The following is a 17,024-nucleotide window of genomic DNA, read 5'->3' as shown; positions in this document are numbered from 1 at the left end:
AAAGAATTTCCGACATTTTCCCGTGATTTTTGACAGTCTGTATTTAGGTGAAAAATGGTCGTATCGGGAATTAAAAAAAAGCATTTTGAAGCTCTAATATTCTAGTTTTTAGGAGCTACGGTTATAAAGCAATTTTAAGAAATAGCGCGACAAAAAAATTTTGCAAATTTTTATTTCCGAGTCCACGACTTTGGAAATTTTTTTTTCAGTTGCCATTGCAGATAGCTTGTTTATTCAACTTTAATCTCCTTTTTTTATATTTCGATTCATTCGTTTTTTATCGAAATATTGGGCTTTTAATGAAAAAGGATCCTTTTGTCTTAAAACATCCATATCTCGGCGACAAATAGTCGTACAGAGAATTGAAGGGCAGTTTCGAAAACTGGAATAAATTTCATATAACATGCTGCCGCAAATTTTCGGTAGAAATTTTTTTTTCATTTTTACACGAATTTTAAAAAACAGGAAAAAGGGGTAATTTATTATTTTTTAGAAAATTAACGAATAAATTAAAAATATTCACGAAATGACTAACGTTAAGCATGACTTTTACGTTCGATATATCCAGAAGAACCCTGTGAAGTTTCATCTCGATCTAGTCACTTTTTTTTTAAGGATTTTTCACATTTTTACCGCAAATAACGTTTAAATTGATGGAAAAAAAAATCGAAAAATTTTTGAAAAAATTTTCGAAATTTGACATTGAAGAAAACAAAATCTGTAATTGTTTCCAGCATGATTCGGCTTTTCGGTCCTATGGTTCTGTTCGTCAACTTTGAATTAAATGAAAATTAAAGTTGATGACCCAAAATAGATTTCGACCCCGATTCATACCGTTTTTTGAGACAAATTTCTAATAAATTTTTGTGCAGTCTGTAATCACTTAAAAAACAGTTTTTTCCAAAGTTTCCAAGTTTTTTCTTCTCTGAAAAAAATTTTTTTCATCAACTTTTAGAAACTGCCCTTCAATTTTCAAAAGGATCCTTTTCCATTAAAAGTCCGATATTTCGATGAAAAATGGTCGTATCGAAATTTAAAAAAAAGGAAATTGAAGCTGAATAAACAAGCTATCTGGTGCATGCAATGGTTTAGCTGAAAAAAAAAAAATCCTAGCCCGTGGACTTTTTTGTCGCGTTCTTTCTGAGATTTGTATTAGGTATAACCGTAGCTCCTAAAAATTTTCGACCGACATATCTAAAACTAGAATCTTAGAGCTTCAAAATTTTTAATTCCCGATACGACCATTTTTCACCTAAATACAGTCTGTCAAAAATAACGGAAAAATTTCGGAAATTCTTTTGACCCTTAATTGTTTGTATTAGTGTACCTATGTAAATTAAAGGATTTTATTTTAACTCAAAATTTTGATGATACGTCAATACAAACGTTAAAGACAGACGATGGTGTGGTTTCGTAGAAATATTTCTCAAAATTATAGTTAATAAAATGTTTTTATTTTGTTTCATTAATACATTTAATACAACAAATTATATAGGTACATAAAAATCATTAAAGATAATGCTTGTATAATTGTAATGGTAAAATTAAAAATATAAAACGCAAAAGTCAACTGAACTTGTTAAACATTATGAACAAATTATTATCTTTGAATAATGACATTAATACGTTATACATCAGTTAATAATAATCAAAAGTAAATGCTATAAGATGGTGTAAGTCAAAAGTTAAAAAACTGAGAACGCAGTGTACAATTTCAGAATAATAAAAAAAAATTAGTCTGTACTACATATATACAGTAATCAATATCAAATTGCATACTATACATATATTCAAAATATAAATATTTTCTCTACTACAGAAATTTCAATTTTGTGGATTGTCATTTAAAAAGTTTTCCTTCACCGATGGAAACTTTTCGTAGAGACCTGGGCTGACTGAAACATTTCCATTGTATTCCAGATTTAAGTTTAAACTTTCAGGTAATTTGCAGAACATATTTTCTGTGACAATTGCCAAGTGATTGTTTTGAAGTAAAAGGTATTGAAGTTTCGGAAGATTCTTAAATGCGTGGGGATCAATACTTTCTACGATATTGTCTTCTAGATAAAGCACGAACAATTTTTCTAGATTACAAAACACACCTTGGTTAATTTTTTTCAATTTGTTCTTCCCCAGATTCAAATCAGTTAGACATGAAAGGTTCTCGAATGCTCCTTCATCAATGTGGACTATCTCATTTTCTTGAAAATTCAGCCTTTCAAATGGTAGGCTGCTAAACGTCCTTTTCTTTATGTCGTCCAATTTATTTCTACTTAAATCAATTACCTTTATTTCAGATAGTTCGTCGAAGGATCCTGGTTCGATATATTTTATATTGTTGTTGTTAAGTATCAGCAGATTTAATTTTGAACTTTGGAAGATACCTTTGTTTATATCTGTAATGTTGTTATTGTCTAGAAAAAGTTCTAGTACGTTGGTTTCGGTGAAAGTACCAGGTTCAAGTATCTTGATTTGGTTTCTTCCCAAGTAAAGTTGTCTTATGTTTAAATTTTTAAAAGTATCAATCTCGATAGATTTTATCCTATTTCCAGTCAACTCCAACACCTCCAGGTTTTTTACACCTTTGAAAGAATAAGCTCCTAGATGACTTATTTGGTTCATTGACAAATCTAACCGTTTCAGTGATAAATTTTCAAAAGTATAATCTTCAATCGCATCGATAGTGTTGTCAGACAGATACAGAAGCGATACTTTTTTAAAACATCCACGTTCTAGTTTTGAAATATTATTGTTATTGAGATTTATACTGTACAATGGAAAATTATTAAAAACGTAATAATTTTTCAATTCATTACTTTCCAAGTTAACGCCATATATATTTGCTATTGGCTCCAGTGCATTTTCTTCTATGTATGTAATTTTGTTGTAACTTAAATCTAAATATCCCACACACAAGTTAGAGAAGGAATATTTTTTTATTGTTGTCAAGTTGTTGCGGCTCAAAACTAGGGAAGACAGACTTGAATTATTAAAAGCATTTGCTTCTATGTCAGCTATTTGATTTTCACTTAAATCGACATATCCATTGATGGGAGACAACACACCTGTCTTGACCGTTTGTAGCTTGTTTCTTCTCAAGGACAAATTAATTAACTTTGTGTTTAAGAAAGCGCCCTCTTCGATATACTCAATTTCATTTCCGTCTAAATATAATGTTTTCAACGGCAAATCGTTAAAAACGCCCTTACTAATGCCTTGTAACTTGTTCTTTGTTAGATTTATAAAATTTGTATCGGTTGCAGCAAAGACGCCTGCTTCGATGTGTGTAATACCGCATCCTTCTATCACTAGTTTCTTTATCTTCAGTCCGGTTAAAAAGTTCTTGTGCAACACCGGTAGATTTTGGTTGATTATTTTTACATAATTAAAATTGATTCCAGTTGATATGCAGTCCTTCAGGCTGTCAAAATTAGGAAATGTTCTTTCCTCAACCACTGGTTCATCCTCGAGGTTTGGAGTGTAAGAACTGTGCACGGTAATGTTTTGGTACATGACTGCAGAAGCGATTTGCACTACGATACCGAGAGTAGTCACCGTACGATGACGTGCGAATCGTTCGCTTCTGTATAGTAGAGATAAAAAATTGTTTATGGGCCACTTATATTTAGTCTTCTACGAAGTCGTTCCTTTATCAATTTTTATTATATTTATCAGTAATTTAATGATACTGATGCTGTTTACCGAATCTTTTATTATTTTAATGTATGTTTATCTTCAATATTGTATTAGGGAGTGCTTTATGGAACACGCAACCCGATATACACATCACACTAGACGGACTCAGTTTGAAGCAGGAAGCAGAGTGGGGCCATAATGGGTTTTGAGGTCACATGGCAGCGTTGGACGATTGAATGGTGTATTCAACAGTGATGCCATATTTGGGGATTTTCCCTAGATCTACTTTAAATTTCTAGAAACATGGAAATGAGGTGTCTATATAAAAACATGTGTATCATTAGTTGCTACTGTACTACTTTACAATGAAATTTGATATAAACTATAGAAGCAGTTTTGCTAATATCTCCTTATCTATGATTTAAAAAAATGTTCAAATAACATGTCATTATAGAAAAGTTATTGCAGTAACTCCATTCTGTCATTACTAATAAAATGAAGATGGTCAAGTCACAACTGTCAGCCAATTTCGTTTCACTTTCACATTTTTTATATTTTCCGGTAAATATTGATTTCATTGAAATATAAAAAATACCAGCAAGTTTTCTTATATTTTATGTAATAATCGAGATAGCTATGAAGTGTGTATTCAGATATACAGGGTGCTTTTAAATGAAGTAGCAAAAATGGCACCAGTTAGTGTAGAGCCAAAAATAAGAGGATTGAACTAAAAATACCTAAATATATCCTCTTAAAGGAGGGGATTGAATTCACATTTTAATTTTTTTCTATAACATGAGGAATGCTGGAGACACGAAACTTGGCATAAGCATCCTACTAATAAAGAGACAACTTTTCAATATTTGTTCGATCATTGGCGTACTTTATAAAGGAGTGAAACAGTCAACCCCATTGCAATATTTTATTAGAAATTTTTTATATTAAGCAAATTATTTATTTAAAAATATTTATTGAGAAGACTGATTTATTGCGCAACTTTTTTTTGCCTCTTGTAATTTTTCGATAAAACCGATAGTTTTCTAGTAAAAAAAATTAGATACGTCATCGATCACTAAAGAGGTAATAGCAAAAATTTTTAAAAATAAAGTAGGCGGATGTCATAACAAATAAATTGTTATTTATCATATTAATAAATTGATACCAAGGTTCATTTCTCTATCTGAATCTATAGCCCTACTGCTAAAGTCTTCTGTCTTTGTCACTCTCTTCTTCATCTCTGCATCTCGCGAACAAGATGAGTTTCATCAAGCTGTATATTGACAACATATCTTGATCTTTATTCCAGTAAAACCGAAGATATTGATGATTAAATCAAACCATCTGGAGGAATTGGAATGACCTAATAAATATTTAAAAGTTAATAAAAAACTATAATTACACCAAAACTGTATGTTACATATACATTTATCTGAATTTTAATTTTTTCTTTGCTCATTTTCGAGACATCAATTTTGAAGACTAAATAATTTTTGTTATTGGAACATAATTATTAAAAAGTTAAATATTCTCTGTACCTGCGCCTGATTTCTTAAAGAATAAAGTTATTATTTTTAATTGCTTTACCTAATTAAAGAAAGTTGACTCCCATCTTGTTTATTTGACTGATTTAAGGTTACACTTAGAACAACAAGAATAAACCTTTTGAATTAAAACACTGATATCTGCAAAGTAGAATTACCAACTGAATTCAATTTTCCAACTTGAATTAATTTTCATTTCGTTTTGTCTGTGAAGCAGGGAAAACAAAGTAGAAAAAGCCTATCCGATTTGAAATATTCATCATTTGTTCATGAATAAATGTATACCCGATTTTAACATCGACAGCTACTACCAATATGCAACAAGGATCTTCGTCTTTATATCACTTATCATAAACAATAAATCACTCGGCGGTTAAGGGCATAATATGACAAGTCCGTTAGGAATTATTGCTTTGCAAATGATAATTTGTTTAATTTACATTATTTTAACAAAATATATCATAATCTACAGAAAAATCATTACAAGAGACTTTTTTGTGGTATGTATGTATATACATATAAACTTTCATTATGCTAAGGGCTTAAGTAAATTTTCTTTTTGTCGTTTACGTGTTCCTGAAAAGGATGGACAACGCTTGACCACAGGTTCCTTGAATGAAAATAATACTCTTTAGCTTAACTTACCTATATACAAAAATGCACGCCTACTGAGATATAGCCTTCTAAATATAGAACAGATAACCTAGTTTTTTTTCAAATAATTTCAAAACTGTTTTTCTTAGATTTGGTACACATATTTTTTTATATAAGGGCAATGTAAATATAGAATTTGGTGAGAATACATATACAGAATGTTCTCTTTCTAGTGCCTGTGCGCCACTGGCTATCCCGTAACTTTTTGTGTGTACGTCAATGACGACATAATTTATATTTTTAAAAATAAGCACTATTTTAGAATATTTTTTTGCCTCTTACAAAATTTTGATATCGTTTATGAATTTCGAGTAAAATTGACATTTTTTACACATTACCTAAATAATATAAAATCAGTTTAAGGTAATTAGAACAGTCTAGTACGAGGTGCCATATAACAAAGAAACAAATTCATAACAATAATTAAAATGTTCAGTCTCAAGCGAGGTGTGATCTAATTTTGTCTTAATTTGTTTTTATTGCAATTTATACTTTTGCTGAACAAACTGATATGTTATTAGATTTTTGTTATTGTGGAAATTGTTGTGCTACTGTTTAAACATGTGCTGAAAGATTTCCTAATCGAAGAATTCCAAATCACAAAACATTTGCTAATGCGGAAAGACGCCTTCGGGAAACAAGACGTTTTTTTACCTGTAACATTAAATCCTGGAACTATTCAGCTGGAAGAACAAATTTTGGAAAAGGTCGAAGAAATTTCTCAAGTAAATACAAGGCGTTTAGCGGCAGAGATTGGCTTTCAAAAATTTTCGTTAATAGAGTATTAAAAGACCAGTTACGTTACAGGTTACTATCCTAACAGGTGGATATGTAGAGAAAATAATGCCCCTTTAAAATGGCCACCACGATCCCCGGACCTAAACCCATGTAACTATTTCCTTTGGGGAGCGTTGACGACCACAGTTTATAACATTTCAGTAAATACAGAAAACGAATAATGGGAAAGAATACAACATGAAATTACTGTTATGAGATGTAATGCACAATTATTGGACAAAATTCATTTTAATTTTCGAAGAACTAATGCTTGCGTTTAAGAACAAGGAAGTCACTTTGAGCATTTACTGTAATATTATTTTAATGTGATTACAAATATAAATTTAGGTTTATTTAAAATGTTAATGTTGACTTACATTATTAGTTGATATTGTTTATTTAAAATAATGTTGATTTTTATTTTATTGATTGATAATTCTAAGACTAAAAATGTGGTTATTTTTTTTAATGTGACGTTTTTTCATTAATATTCCGTGCTTTGAGGCTGCAATTATAAATTATTTTTTACAAATCGGAATATTTGCCTATATTTAATGTATAAAAATGCCAATTTTACTCGAAATCCACAAACGGTATCAAAATTTTGTAAGAGCAAAAAATCTTCTAAAATAGTGCTTATTCTTAAAAATATAAATTCTGGCATCACTGGTGCACACACAAAAAAATTACGGGATAGCCAGTGGCGCACATGCACTGGAAAAAGAACATCCTGTATATGTATCATCACCAAATTTTTTATTTACGTTGAACTTATATAAAAAAATAAGTGTACTGAATTTGAAGTTTCTAAGAAAACTAGTTTCCAAATTATTTGAAAAAACTAGGTTATCTAATCTATATTTAGAAATCTATATCTCAGTAGGCGTGCACTTTTGTATATAGGTAAGTTAGGCTAAATAGTCTTATTTTCATCCAAGGAACCTGTGGTCAAGCGTTGTACATCCTTTTCAGGGACACCCGGTATACTTCACTTTATACGACGAAAATGTTTATTACCGATATGAAATAATTTTGTATCGATTCTGATAATATTTGTTTGAATCGAATCAGTTTAAATACATACTTTAAAATAGAATAAATTATACAGATGATTTAGAAACAAGCCGCCATATGTTTAGGGGTTGGCGGAACATAAAAAAAAATGGTACAAGTAGTATACTTTTGGAGTTGTTAAACAAGTTGCTAACTAGGATTTTTTACAATCATGTGTGATTTACCGTGACAAATAGTCATCTAGTCCTAGGTAACTAAATATATTAACATTCGAGGCAATGATCTCGTCTAAATAGTTTTCTTGATTTTATTTTTCCAAACTACATATATTCTTTTTTACTTAAGATCTTAGGAGACCGTGGGTTTACCAGAAAATGTTTTCTGCATCTCAGTTATTAGTGCCGTATAGGTCAACTCCTTTTGTGAAATGTAACTTATAAACTTAGAACTTTTTAAATATTTACGCATACGAATGAATTTAGAAAAGTAATAATAAAAACTGAGTGGATTAGTGTTAGTTTTTGAATTATTCACCATCGGATTTGCAAACAAACCTGTATTATTTAGGCATTCTCTTATTTAAAAATTGTCATTTTTACTTTCATTTGTAACTATTTAAACATTTTTAAATTAAATATAATTGAGCAGTTTTGTTTTAAGCACATAGGGAAAATGAAAATGTGTTCAACATTATTCTGCTTTTGTCCGAAATAAACTTTTCAATTACTTTCCATTAAAGTTTATATTTCTCGCACCACTGATTTTTCAATAGAACGCATTACTATTAGTCCGTCTTTACAATTAATTTAAACTTTTACAATATTTTAAAAAACACAAGAAGCAATACGTAAATAACACAATTTTACACCACACCAGAACAAATTACCTACGGCGTAGTAGTAAACTTTTTGCTTTAAGAAAGTATACAGGGTGATTCATAAATGGTGACCAAAAAAATGAAACCTCGTATTCTTTGGTGAATTTTAAGTGCCCTTTCCTATAAAGTTTTTATCTAGGACGCTTCGTTAAAAAGATACAGGGTGTTAAACTTCAAAAAATATTTTTAATATTTTTTTTAGATAATTTAAAAACTAGTAATAATTTTAAATTGGGCTCATGTATTTATGTAAACATTGTCCAAAATCTGAGGGATTTTTCTAAAATTTATATGCTGCAGTGGCGGAGATACAGGGTATCATAGGCATATTTTTCTAAATAAAATAGTACGCCACTGCTTTACAGTAACAACCATGATATTTTCGGATTCGTCTTTCAATTTTCTACAAATTACTACGCTCTTACGTTTTTCGAAAAAAGCCTGACTTTCGAGAAAAACTTAAAAAACGAACTAAGAACACAGGGATAATATTGAACAAATTACCTTTTCGTTACTAAAAAGATGTCAGGCCTGTGTTTGTGGAAAGAAGGTATTTTTGAGCATTTACTCAAATAAAATCATTAAAATGATGACTAATTGTACAAAATTGAAAGACGAATCCGAAAATTTTATGGTTGTTACCGTAAAGCAGTGGCGTACTATATAGAAAAATCTGTCACCGATACCCTGTATATCCGCTACTGGAGCAAGTTTTAGGAAAAGACCTCAGATTTTGGACAATGTTTACATAAATACATGTGCCCAATTTCAAATTATTTCACTTATTAGTTTAAATTATTTAACAAAATTAAAAATATTTTTAGAAGTTTAACACCCTTAACGAAGATAGAAACTTTATAGGAAAAAAATCCTTAAAATTTACCAAAAGATACAAGGTCTCATTTTAGTCACCCTGTATATAAATAGTTTTTAAAATGTCATAGGCGTAGGAGTTACGTTTGACCAAATGGGCTGACTCTCCATACCTACGTCACTGATAACTGCAATGTTAAGTTATATTAAAATATAAAAAAAAAAATCAGAAACTTTAGAGGTCTGGATCTTGAAAGCAAAGCAATTCTCGACAAAGATTTATATAAATTTCATTGTTTATGATTTGCCTGACACATGCTCTTTGTGCTCTTCCCTGTATGTGCTGAAATTGTGTGAATTTTTACATTTCTTCCATAAAGTAGTGTTTTTGTTTTAAATACGTTAAAAGGTAATTATGTCTCAGAGACAAATGATACTAACGACGTATAGATAGTAGAAAACTATAAATAATAACAGTGACATTTAACGTTCTCAAAAATTTAATTGTATCACATTTTCAATGCAATACATTGCTTTTTGAGAAAGATACGTACCTACATGGCTAAAACTTAATTTAGAACCTAAGAGTCCATGGAAAAAATTGGCCTTTACTCTGAATTTGTAGTGTTTTTCTAAACCTCCTGTATTCTTTTTCCATTTATATATTAAGTAAATCAATGCTATTAAATAATGAGTGCAAATGCATTACCATCAAATAAAACAAATAACACATTTGAAAATGTTATAATAACATTTATTATATTCAACTCAAAGTTCATAACAATCCGCTAGTTTTGCGACATTGTTTCCGAAACTGTGAATATATCGGGATTATGTCCACATATTGCGCGCAGCTCATTAGAGAGATACACATTATCACAATGTACTATTAAATACCATCAAATAATCAGACACGACAATAACATTAACAGTAAAATGCATAATATTTACCTATATATCGTTGGCAGCTGGTTGGAGTCCTCACTAATGTTGTCATTGTTGTTGTTGTTATCGTTGTTGCCGTAGTTACATAGAGCAACTTGAGACATTATTTAGATGCTGTCTTAATAACTAACGGTATATAACTAATTATCACTGAATTTATTAATAATTAATGAGTGTATTGACGAATTATTGCGATTACGGTAAAGTTGTTAAAAAGCAATCAGGCACTACAGGGTTGTTCGTTTTTCATTAAGGCAACGAAGCTTTTTCGTCAAATCTGGAATAACTTTGTAATTATTATTGGAAATTTATTAAAATAATGTTAAGAGGAGTGAAAAGTTTCAAACAAGGCGATTAAGGAAATTTTAATAATTATTATAAAAATAATTCCAAGAAATTAAATTTTTAACGACCAGATTTCAAATGCTATTTAAAAATGTTATTTAAAAACATTGTTTTTGCAAATAGCAACGTATATAATTTTTTTGATGGCCTAATTGTGTAAATTGTTAAACTACATTCTTTGTCTCTTGATTAAAAAGTTAGAGGAAGAGCTAATGTTTTTAGTAATAGAATGTAACAAATTCATCTCGATCGATGACATATAAAAATGTAAAGTAACACATCTGATTGTTAGCATTTTAAAACAAATGATATTTTATTAGAAGATAAAAAGGAAACGATACTTGGACATTTAAAAAAATCAGTTATATTTTTTCGCATAGACACGTGGATCAAGAATTTATTATTTCTCAGTATTATCGAGATGTTATTAGAACTGAGTTTTGATGTCATTTATGCCGAGACTGAATGTACAGGGTGAGCAATTTCGACTTACAGATAAAACGTATGTTTGTTTGGGCCTAGATCTTCCAGAAAAATGTAAATAGCTGAAGAAACACAGAGCGTTTTGTAATTTTTTATGGTTTTTTGAGACATCGAACTTTTTCATTTGTGAAATTATTTGTTTTTTATTTAATTATTACCACGAATACACTAGTGTAAATAGTGGAAATACGTCGCAACGTATTTCGATCACTTCCGGTTTTTCAATTATGTATTTCAATCATCTTTAATGTATGTATTTACAGCATTTTTTCAAGTTATATCAAAAATTATTTCTTTCTAATTCAACTGTAGATCCAATTTATTTTGCTTTACCTTTTTTTCCCATCGATCGTCATGTCAGATACATTCAAGGTACACTTAAAGGTATTATATGTATATTGAAAATTTAAAAAAAGTTTCATAAAATGTAGTTATAAAAAAATCTACGAAATAAAAATTCATTAAAGCATTTCTTTATCAAAATAATGTTCACAAATGTAAGTTATTCGATATCACAAAAAATGCGAAAAACTCCCTAAAACTGGCCCACCTTCTTTTTAAATAACTTATTTAATTCAATTTTGATTAGTCTCTTATTTGACACACCCACTAAGTAGATCAAACTCTATTGGATCAGTCAGAGAAAACTTTCATTATGCGTCGCTAGAGGACGCAGGAAATCGCTATTAAAGTTTTACTAAACATCAAATTTTTGATAATTATTTCTGTAATCAATCAAGATGACATGCTTCAAATAAATGTCACTAGTAATTATGGTGTTAAGAATTGTAAAACCAGCTTAAGTAAATAAAATATTATTAGTAAATTTATTATCCTCATCTTATTTTTCCACAATTCTTTTACAGATCCAAAAAAATATATTATAGTGAAAATGAAACATACTTGTTTTAAACAATTTTCGTTACAATTCGTAACACCTTAATTTCTAATGTCATTTAGAGCATGTCAACTTGATTAATTACGGAAAGAATTATCAAAAATGTTTAATAAAACTTTAATAGCGATTTCCTGATAAACGGTTACATTTACCTGCTTGAATAAAGAGTACATATTTTTTATGATATTATTTCTCATTTCAACAATGTTTAAATCTTTTGGGATGTCTAGCAAGATAAAAAAGTTATGAACAAGACAAGTTTTGAGTTCTAGGTAAAGTGCCCTCTAGCGGCGTATCATAAAAATTTTCTCTGATTGGATCAATAGAGATCGATCTACTTAGTGTGCCAAATCAGAGACTAACCGAACTTGAATTAAATAAGTTATTTAAAAAGAAAAATAAAAAAAATAACTTTGACAAGCAATAACTTGTAAAAATTTTCATTACATACTGCTATTATTTTAATTCCTAGAATCACCTCCCGGAGTTTCCTGACGCACTTTCAGAACACCCTGTACATCTTTACATATTTTGATAGAATGCTTTCTCAAGTTTTCGATGCTTGATCGATGTATCTCTAATAGTAAAGAAGATTTAACCAACATCTATAGCATACCTATTCTTTTTGTCATACCTTCTTTATTATTAAAGATAAAAGATAAGTTAAAACCTTACATTATTGTTGAATGTTAAGAAAGCGTTCTATCCAAATATGTAAAAATATACAGGGTGTTATTTAAAAGAAAGCATAAGTTTGATTTGTTCCAAATTCAACATTAAATTGCTTTTCTAAGTACAGTTTTGAAATGACAAGAAAATTTCCTTCAACTTTAGTTCATATAATTTTGTTAAATATTAAATTAAAAAAGGTAAGAATTTTTGTGAATTACCCTGTACATATAAGGTGAGAAAAATAGTGTAACGAACTGAACGCTGATAGTACCTCCCAGAAATATTATCTAAAGTGTATCTTACATAATGTTATAATATAAAATTGACGTAAATGTTTTAATCTATTTTCCTTGTTCTATTTCAATATTCAAAAAGGTATTAACATAAAAGCCACTTTTTTATTTACCCCTAAGTTTGTTACATTATATTATTTTGACTTTGATTAAACTTTTTGATTATTCGAATATGGAAAAATAGACCTAATACATATTTTTAATACGTTTGAAACACACTGTAGGTAATATATGTTTTTTTTGTTTATTTAAACGTCCCATTACAAACCAGCTGACTTCTCAATGTTTTATTAAAATGCTCAAACTCCTGCTTACGATTTTCTCGCAATATTCATTATCGTTTTCGAAGATTTTACTTTTATATATAATTAAAATCCAAATATTTGTCGTTTTAATTATAATTTCTTAAATAAGCTATAGGGAAATGAAATTTGGAAACAATCATGTATGTATATCAAACTTCTATAGTCGGAAAACAGTGAATAAAACAACAAATCGTTACAAAAATAGAACAAAGGGTAGCCTGCTAGACTTGCCGTCTGCGAGCCACTCTAACAAATTGATTTTTCACCTTGTTTTGATTGTAACAACTTCCCAGCATCACATAATATGCATGCATGGATTGTGTTGCTGAACTAATGTTTATTTTCTTAGAAAAATTGAATAAATTTTCCATTTCCATTATTGAAAATTTTATTTACGGCAAACGTCAAATTACTCCACTACATTACATTATATGGCATAAGGTAGTGAAAAAAAGTGATAATAAGCGGATCATGATTTTTTACTTGTAGTTTTAATTTCATTTCTGTAGAATAATACAATACAATACAAACATTTTATCGAAATTTCCTTCTTAATTAAAAATTTAAGAAAGGTTTGCTAAAAAAATCAAATAAATGATATTCGATATTGATTTTTAATTTGTTATGTGAAATAACAGAAATATTGTGAAGGGCCAACTTTTCTGGGCCGCAGAAAAAAAAATTAGGATAGTGTTTTGAAATATTCTAACAGCAAGAGATGATTGGCCTTTAGTGATATATGGTGTAGGCATACCAAATTAACTCTTACTATGAATTAATTCTTGATTTTATTGAAAATATTTATAAGTTACAAAGTCCAATGTTTTGTTGTAATTACTGTGTAAATTTAATTAATAAATAATTTCACGAGAATCAGGACCAATTCAAATCATGTTGAATTATTTTTATCATAAACAAGGTTGGGATTGTACCAGAGTTCATTAAAAAATTGTTGAAAAATCTACTAAATCTATGTCGTCAATAAAATGACAATTTTGTGTATTACACATAACAATTAATTCAAGGTCAAAAATGTAACATTTTCTTTGACTATCTAAACGTAAACATTTCCTGTTTTTTTTTATTCATTTTTGATGAAACGAGGGAAACCAATTATTTGTTAGCATTTAACTCTTTATAGTATGAGAAATTTTCATTTTTTCAACGGAATTACTACTGACAAAAACATTAATTTTGAACTGTTTTGGAGGTAAGTATATATTATTATTTATTATTTTTATATCAAATGTCTATGAACATATGCCCAATTTAAATTTTTTATATAACAATATGGTTACTAATTGTATATAATTTATAGTAAATCATTGCTGATACTATCCGAAACTGTTTATAATATAAAATAATCCACTAATATGTTATATTTAACATATTTTCAGTACTGAATAAAAAATAATTCTGAAAACATATTTGTCACACATGTTTATTCCCATTTTAGATATTTTTACATGCACTGAGTGTAACATAGTTATAAATGTAAATATAATTGTTTAATCACAACGCAAATTCTGGCATTCATTGAGCAATTATTATTTAGAAAAAAAAATACTGGCGCATTCGCCATTTATTCGATTACATGTAAACAAACTGAGCCGCTCGTTCGGTTCGCCTTTGATGAAAGTTAAATAAAATCATTTTCTGTACACCAATGCCACTTTTACATATAAACTGCAGCAAATCTAAATCCTTCTACATCTTTCAATACCTATCGCTAATAATAGCACACTCTCTTAAAACGAATCCGCTATGTGGATACTAAACTCTATCAATACTAGCCTATGGGTTGACTGCTAATCATGCGGACACACATAGTTCCAGAAAAAAAAATTGTGTTTACCTTCAGCGTTAACCTAAATAAACGCCATCCCCCACGTTATGTAAGAATCAGACAATTGCCACATTCATAACTGCAAAAGGGAAATCGATACATATTCTGTGTTTTACTGCGATAATAATAAATTCTTGGCATATTCGAGGACAATAATAAACCGAAGTGTTATTTCATTTTATCTATTTTTAAATGTCAATTCGCTGGCACTGTTTCAAGGGACAAACTAACCTCTATGAAATCTTAAAAACTAAGTCGATTAGGTTTAACCCGTGCGAATTTATTAATTATTTAATGTAAACTTTAAAATTGGAGCTACTCTTCATTTATCACACTATTTATTTAAAGGAAGAACTATTCGTATTATTAAAAATCAATATTTCTCCCGACTAATTGATTAGGTATTTACACTGCCGAACTTATTACCACTGGCAATTTACACTAGGTAACGGATTATTAACTATAACAATTTATCTGTGTCGTATTATAACCTCTATTTATTTTAAGCATGCTGTTTATGTTAGTTATGTCAACGAAACCGTGCTGGATTTTTTCACAACCATTAGTTAAGCTAGTTTTACGATTGTTTAGAATTAATAACAACAAATTAATCACAACATTTTTATAATACATATAAAATTAACAGCTAGAAGGACGATCTTATATTATAATATGGGCAGTCTGGTGTCGTCATTGCAGTACGCGACCGCGCACGAGCAATGCCGGCGGCTGCCGAGCGGCCCGCAGGACCCTACGACTGCTGAGTCGCCCGAACGTTCCACGGATGCTTGGGATTTTTTTGCCCTGCGAACTTACCCCCGCATTTCTCGACCGAAAAGCTGTGTTGTACTTTCCCTGAATAAATGTTTGATAATGGGTGGCATGATAAGTGTGAACATAGCTTTTTTCTAAATTATTTCACGCCTAATCGCTGCAAATTGGTTGAAAATTTGCCGTAATTAAGAGTTAAGTACTTAAACTAGGAATATATGGGGCGTTCTATAAGCTCTATGACAATCTTTGACAGATGGTAGCTGGGGTAATTTCAAACATTTTTTCTTACATGAAAATAGGTCCGATTCCTTTTTGTTTAGTAGTTACAAGCATTTTAAATAATATAATTTCATATTTCAATCAAAATAGCCTGATAAATAAAACAGATGTTGAGTTCTTACTTGACAGATTAGCAGCAATTAGAGAGATACAATAATGTAAAATTCGACTTGCAAACTGTTAAACACAGAGTACCCCAGGGATCAATACTGGGGCTCATACTATTTTTAACCTATATTAATGACCACTTAACTCGTTGGATAACGATGTTCTGGAAACTTTGTTTGATGATGGCACTTATCTGTCAGTAAGAAGTAAAATACTCTTAGATTTAATTAATACAATCCCTCAGACTCAGTTAACTGCTAATGAATGGTTTACCCTAATAAGCTTTGATTAAATATATCTAAGTCCGAGACCATGATATTTTCATTGCGAGAGATCGGGTGTAAGGCTAAGTGAACATTCTAGTGACAGCATATTATGGTTGTATTCATTCTCACATATCGTATGCACTTATTGTGTGGGGTCATGCTACTTCTGCTATAGATGTGTTCGCGTAGCAGAGAAAAGCAATTAGGATTATCTCAGGTCTTAGTTATAGAGATGACTGCAAAAATCAATTTATTAAATTAAATATTCTAATAGTTCCATCAATGTACATACTGCAATGTTTTCTATACACAAAACATAACTTAAATATTTTTCAGACTAGAATTGACTCATAATATTAGATCTAAGGTTAACCATTCAGTAAATTTTAGTAGAACTGGAACGGATTACATTGGTGTACATCTTTTTAATGTTATCCCATTGCATGTGAGAAATCTGAATTGTAAACAATTTAAAAGCAAAATGCAAAAATATTTTTT

General features: G+C 29.6%; 2 protein-coding genes across 2 annotated transcripts in view; both read right to left on the bottom strand.

Moving 5' to 3' along the window:
- LOC108916068 (voltage-gated potassium channel subunit beta-2) overlaps window positions 1-15,679 on the bottom strand; it is a 48,983-nt gene extending 33,304 nt beyond the window's left edge. Inside the window, exons 1-2 of the mRNA XM_018722268.2 lie at window positions 15,331-15,679; window positions 10,264-10,534 (exon numbers count right to left, since the gene is read on the bottom strand). Coding sequence (XP_018577784.1) covers window positions 10,264-10,361 — 98 coding nt within the window. The 5' untranslated portion in view covers window positions 10,362-10,534; window positions 15,331-15,679. The remainder of the gene's footprint in view (window positions 1-10,263; window positions 10,535-15,330) is intronic.
- Window positions 1,673-3,736, bottom strand: LOC108916060 (leucine-rich repeats and immunoglobulin-like domains protein 1). Its single transcript, XM_018722257.1, has one exon. The coding sequence runs from the start codon at window positions 3,511-3,513 to the stop codon at window positions 1,825-1,827; it is 1,689 nt and encodes a 562-aa protein (XP_018577773.1). The 5' UTR covers window positions 3,514-3,736; the 3' UTR covers window positions 1,673-1,824.
- Window positions 15,680-17,024: the final 1,345 nt, after the last annotated feature.

This window comes from Anoplophora glabripennis, unplaced genomic scaffold (assembly GCF_000390285.2).
Source record: "Anoplophora glabripennis isolate ALB-LARVAE unplaced genomic scaffold, Agla_2.0 scaffold36, whole genome shotgun sequence".
Taxonomy (NCBI): Eukaryota; Metazoa; Arthropoda; class Insecta; order Coleoptera; family Cerambycidae; genus Anoplophora; species Anoplophora glabripennis.
This window is presented reverse-complemented; position numbering and strand designations above follow the sequence as displayed.

What these genes read in the sequence shown, in the direction of transcription:
- LOC108916060 (XM_018722257.1), bottom strand. Translation starts at nt 3,513, where the DNA reads ATGTACCAAAACATTACCGTGCACAGTTCTTACACTCCAAACCTCGAG.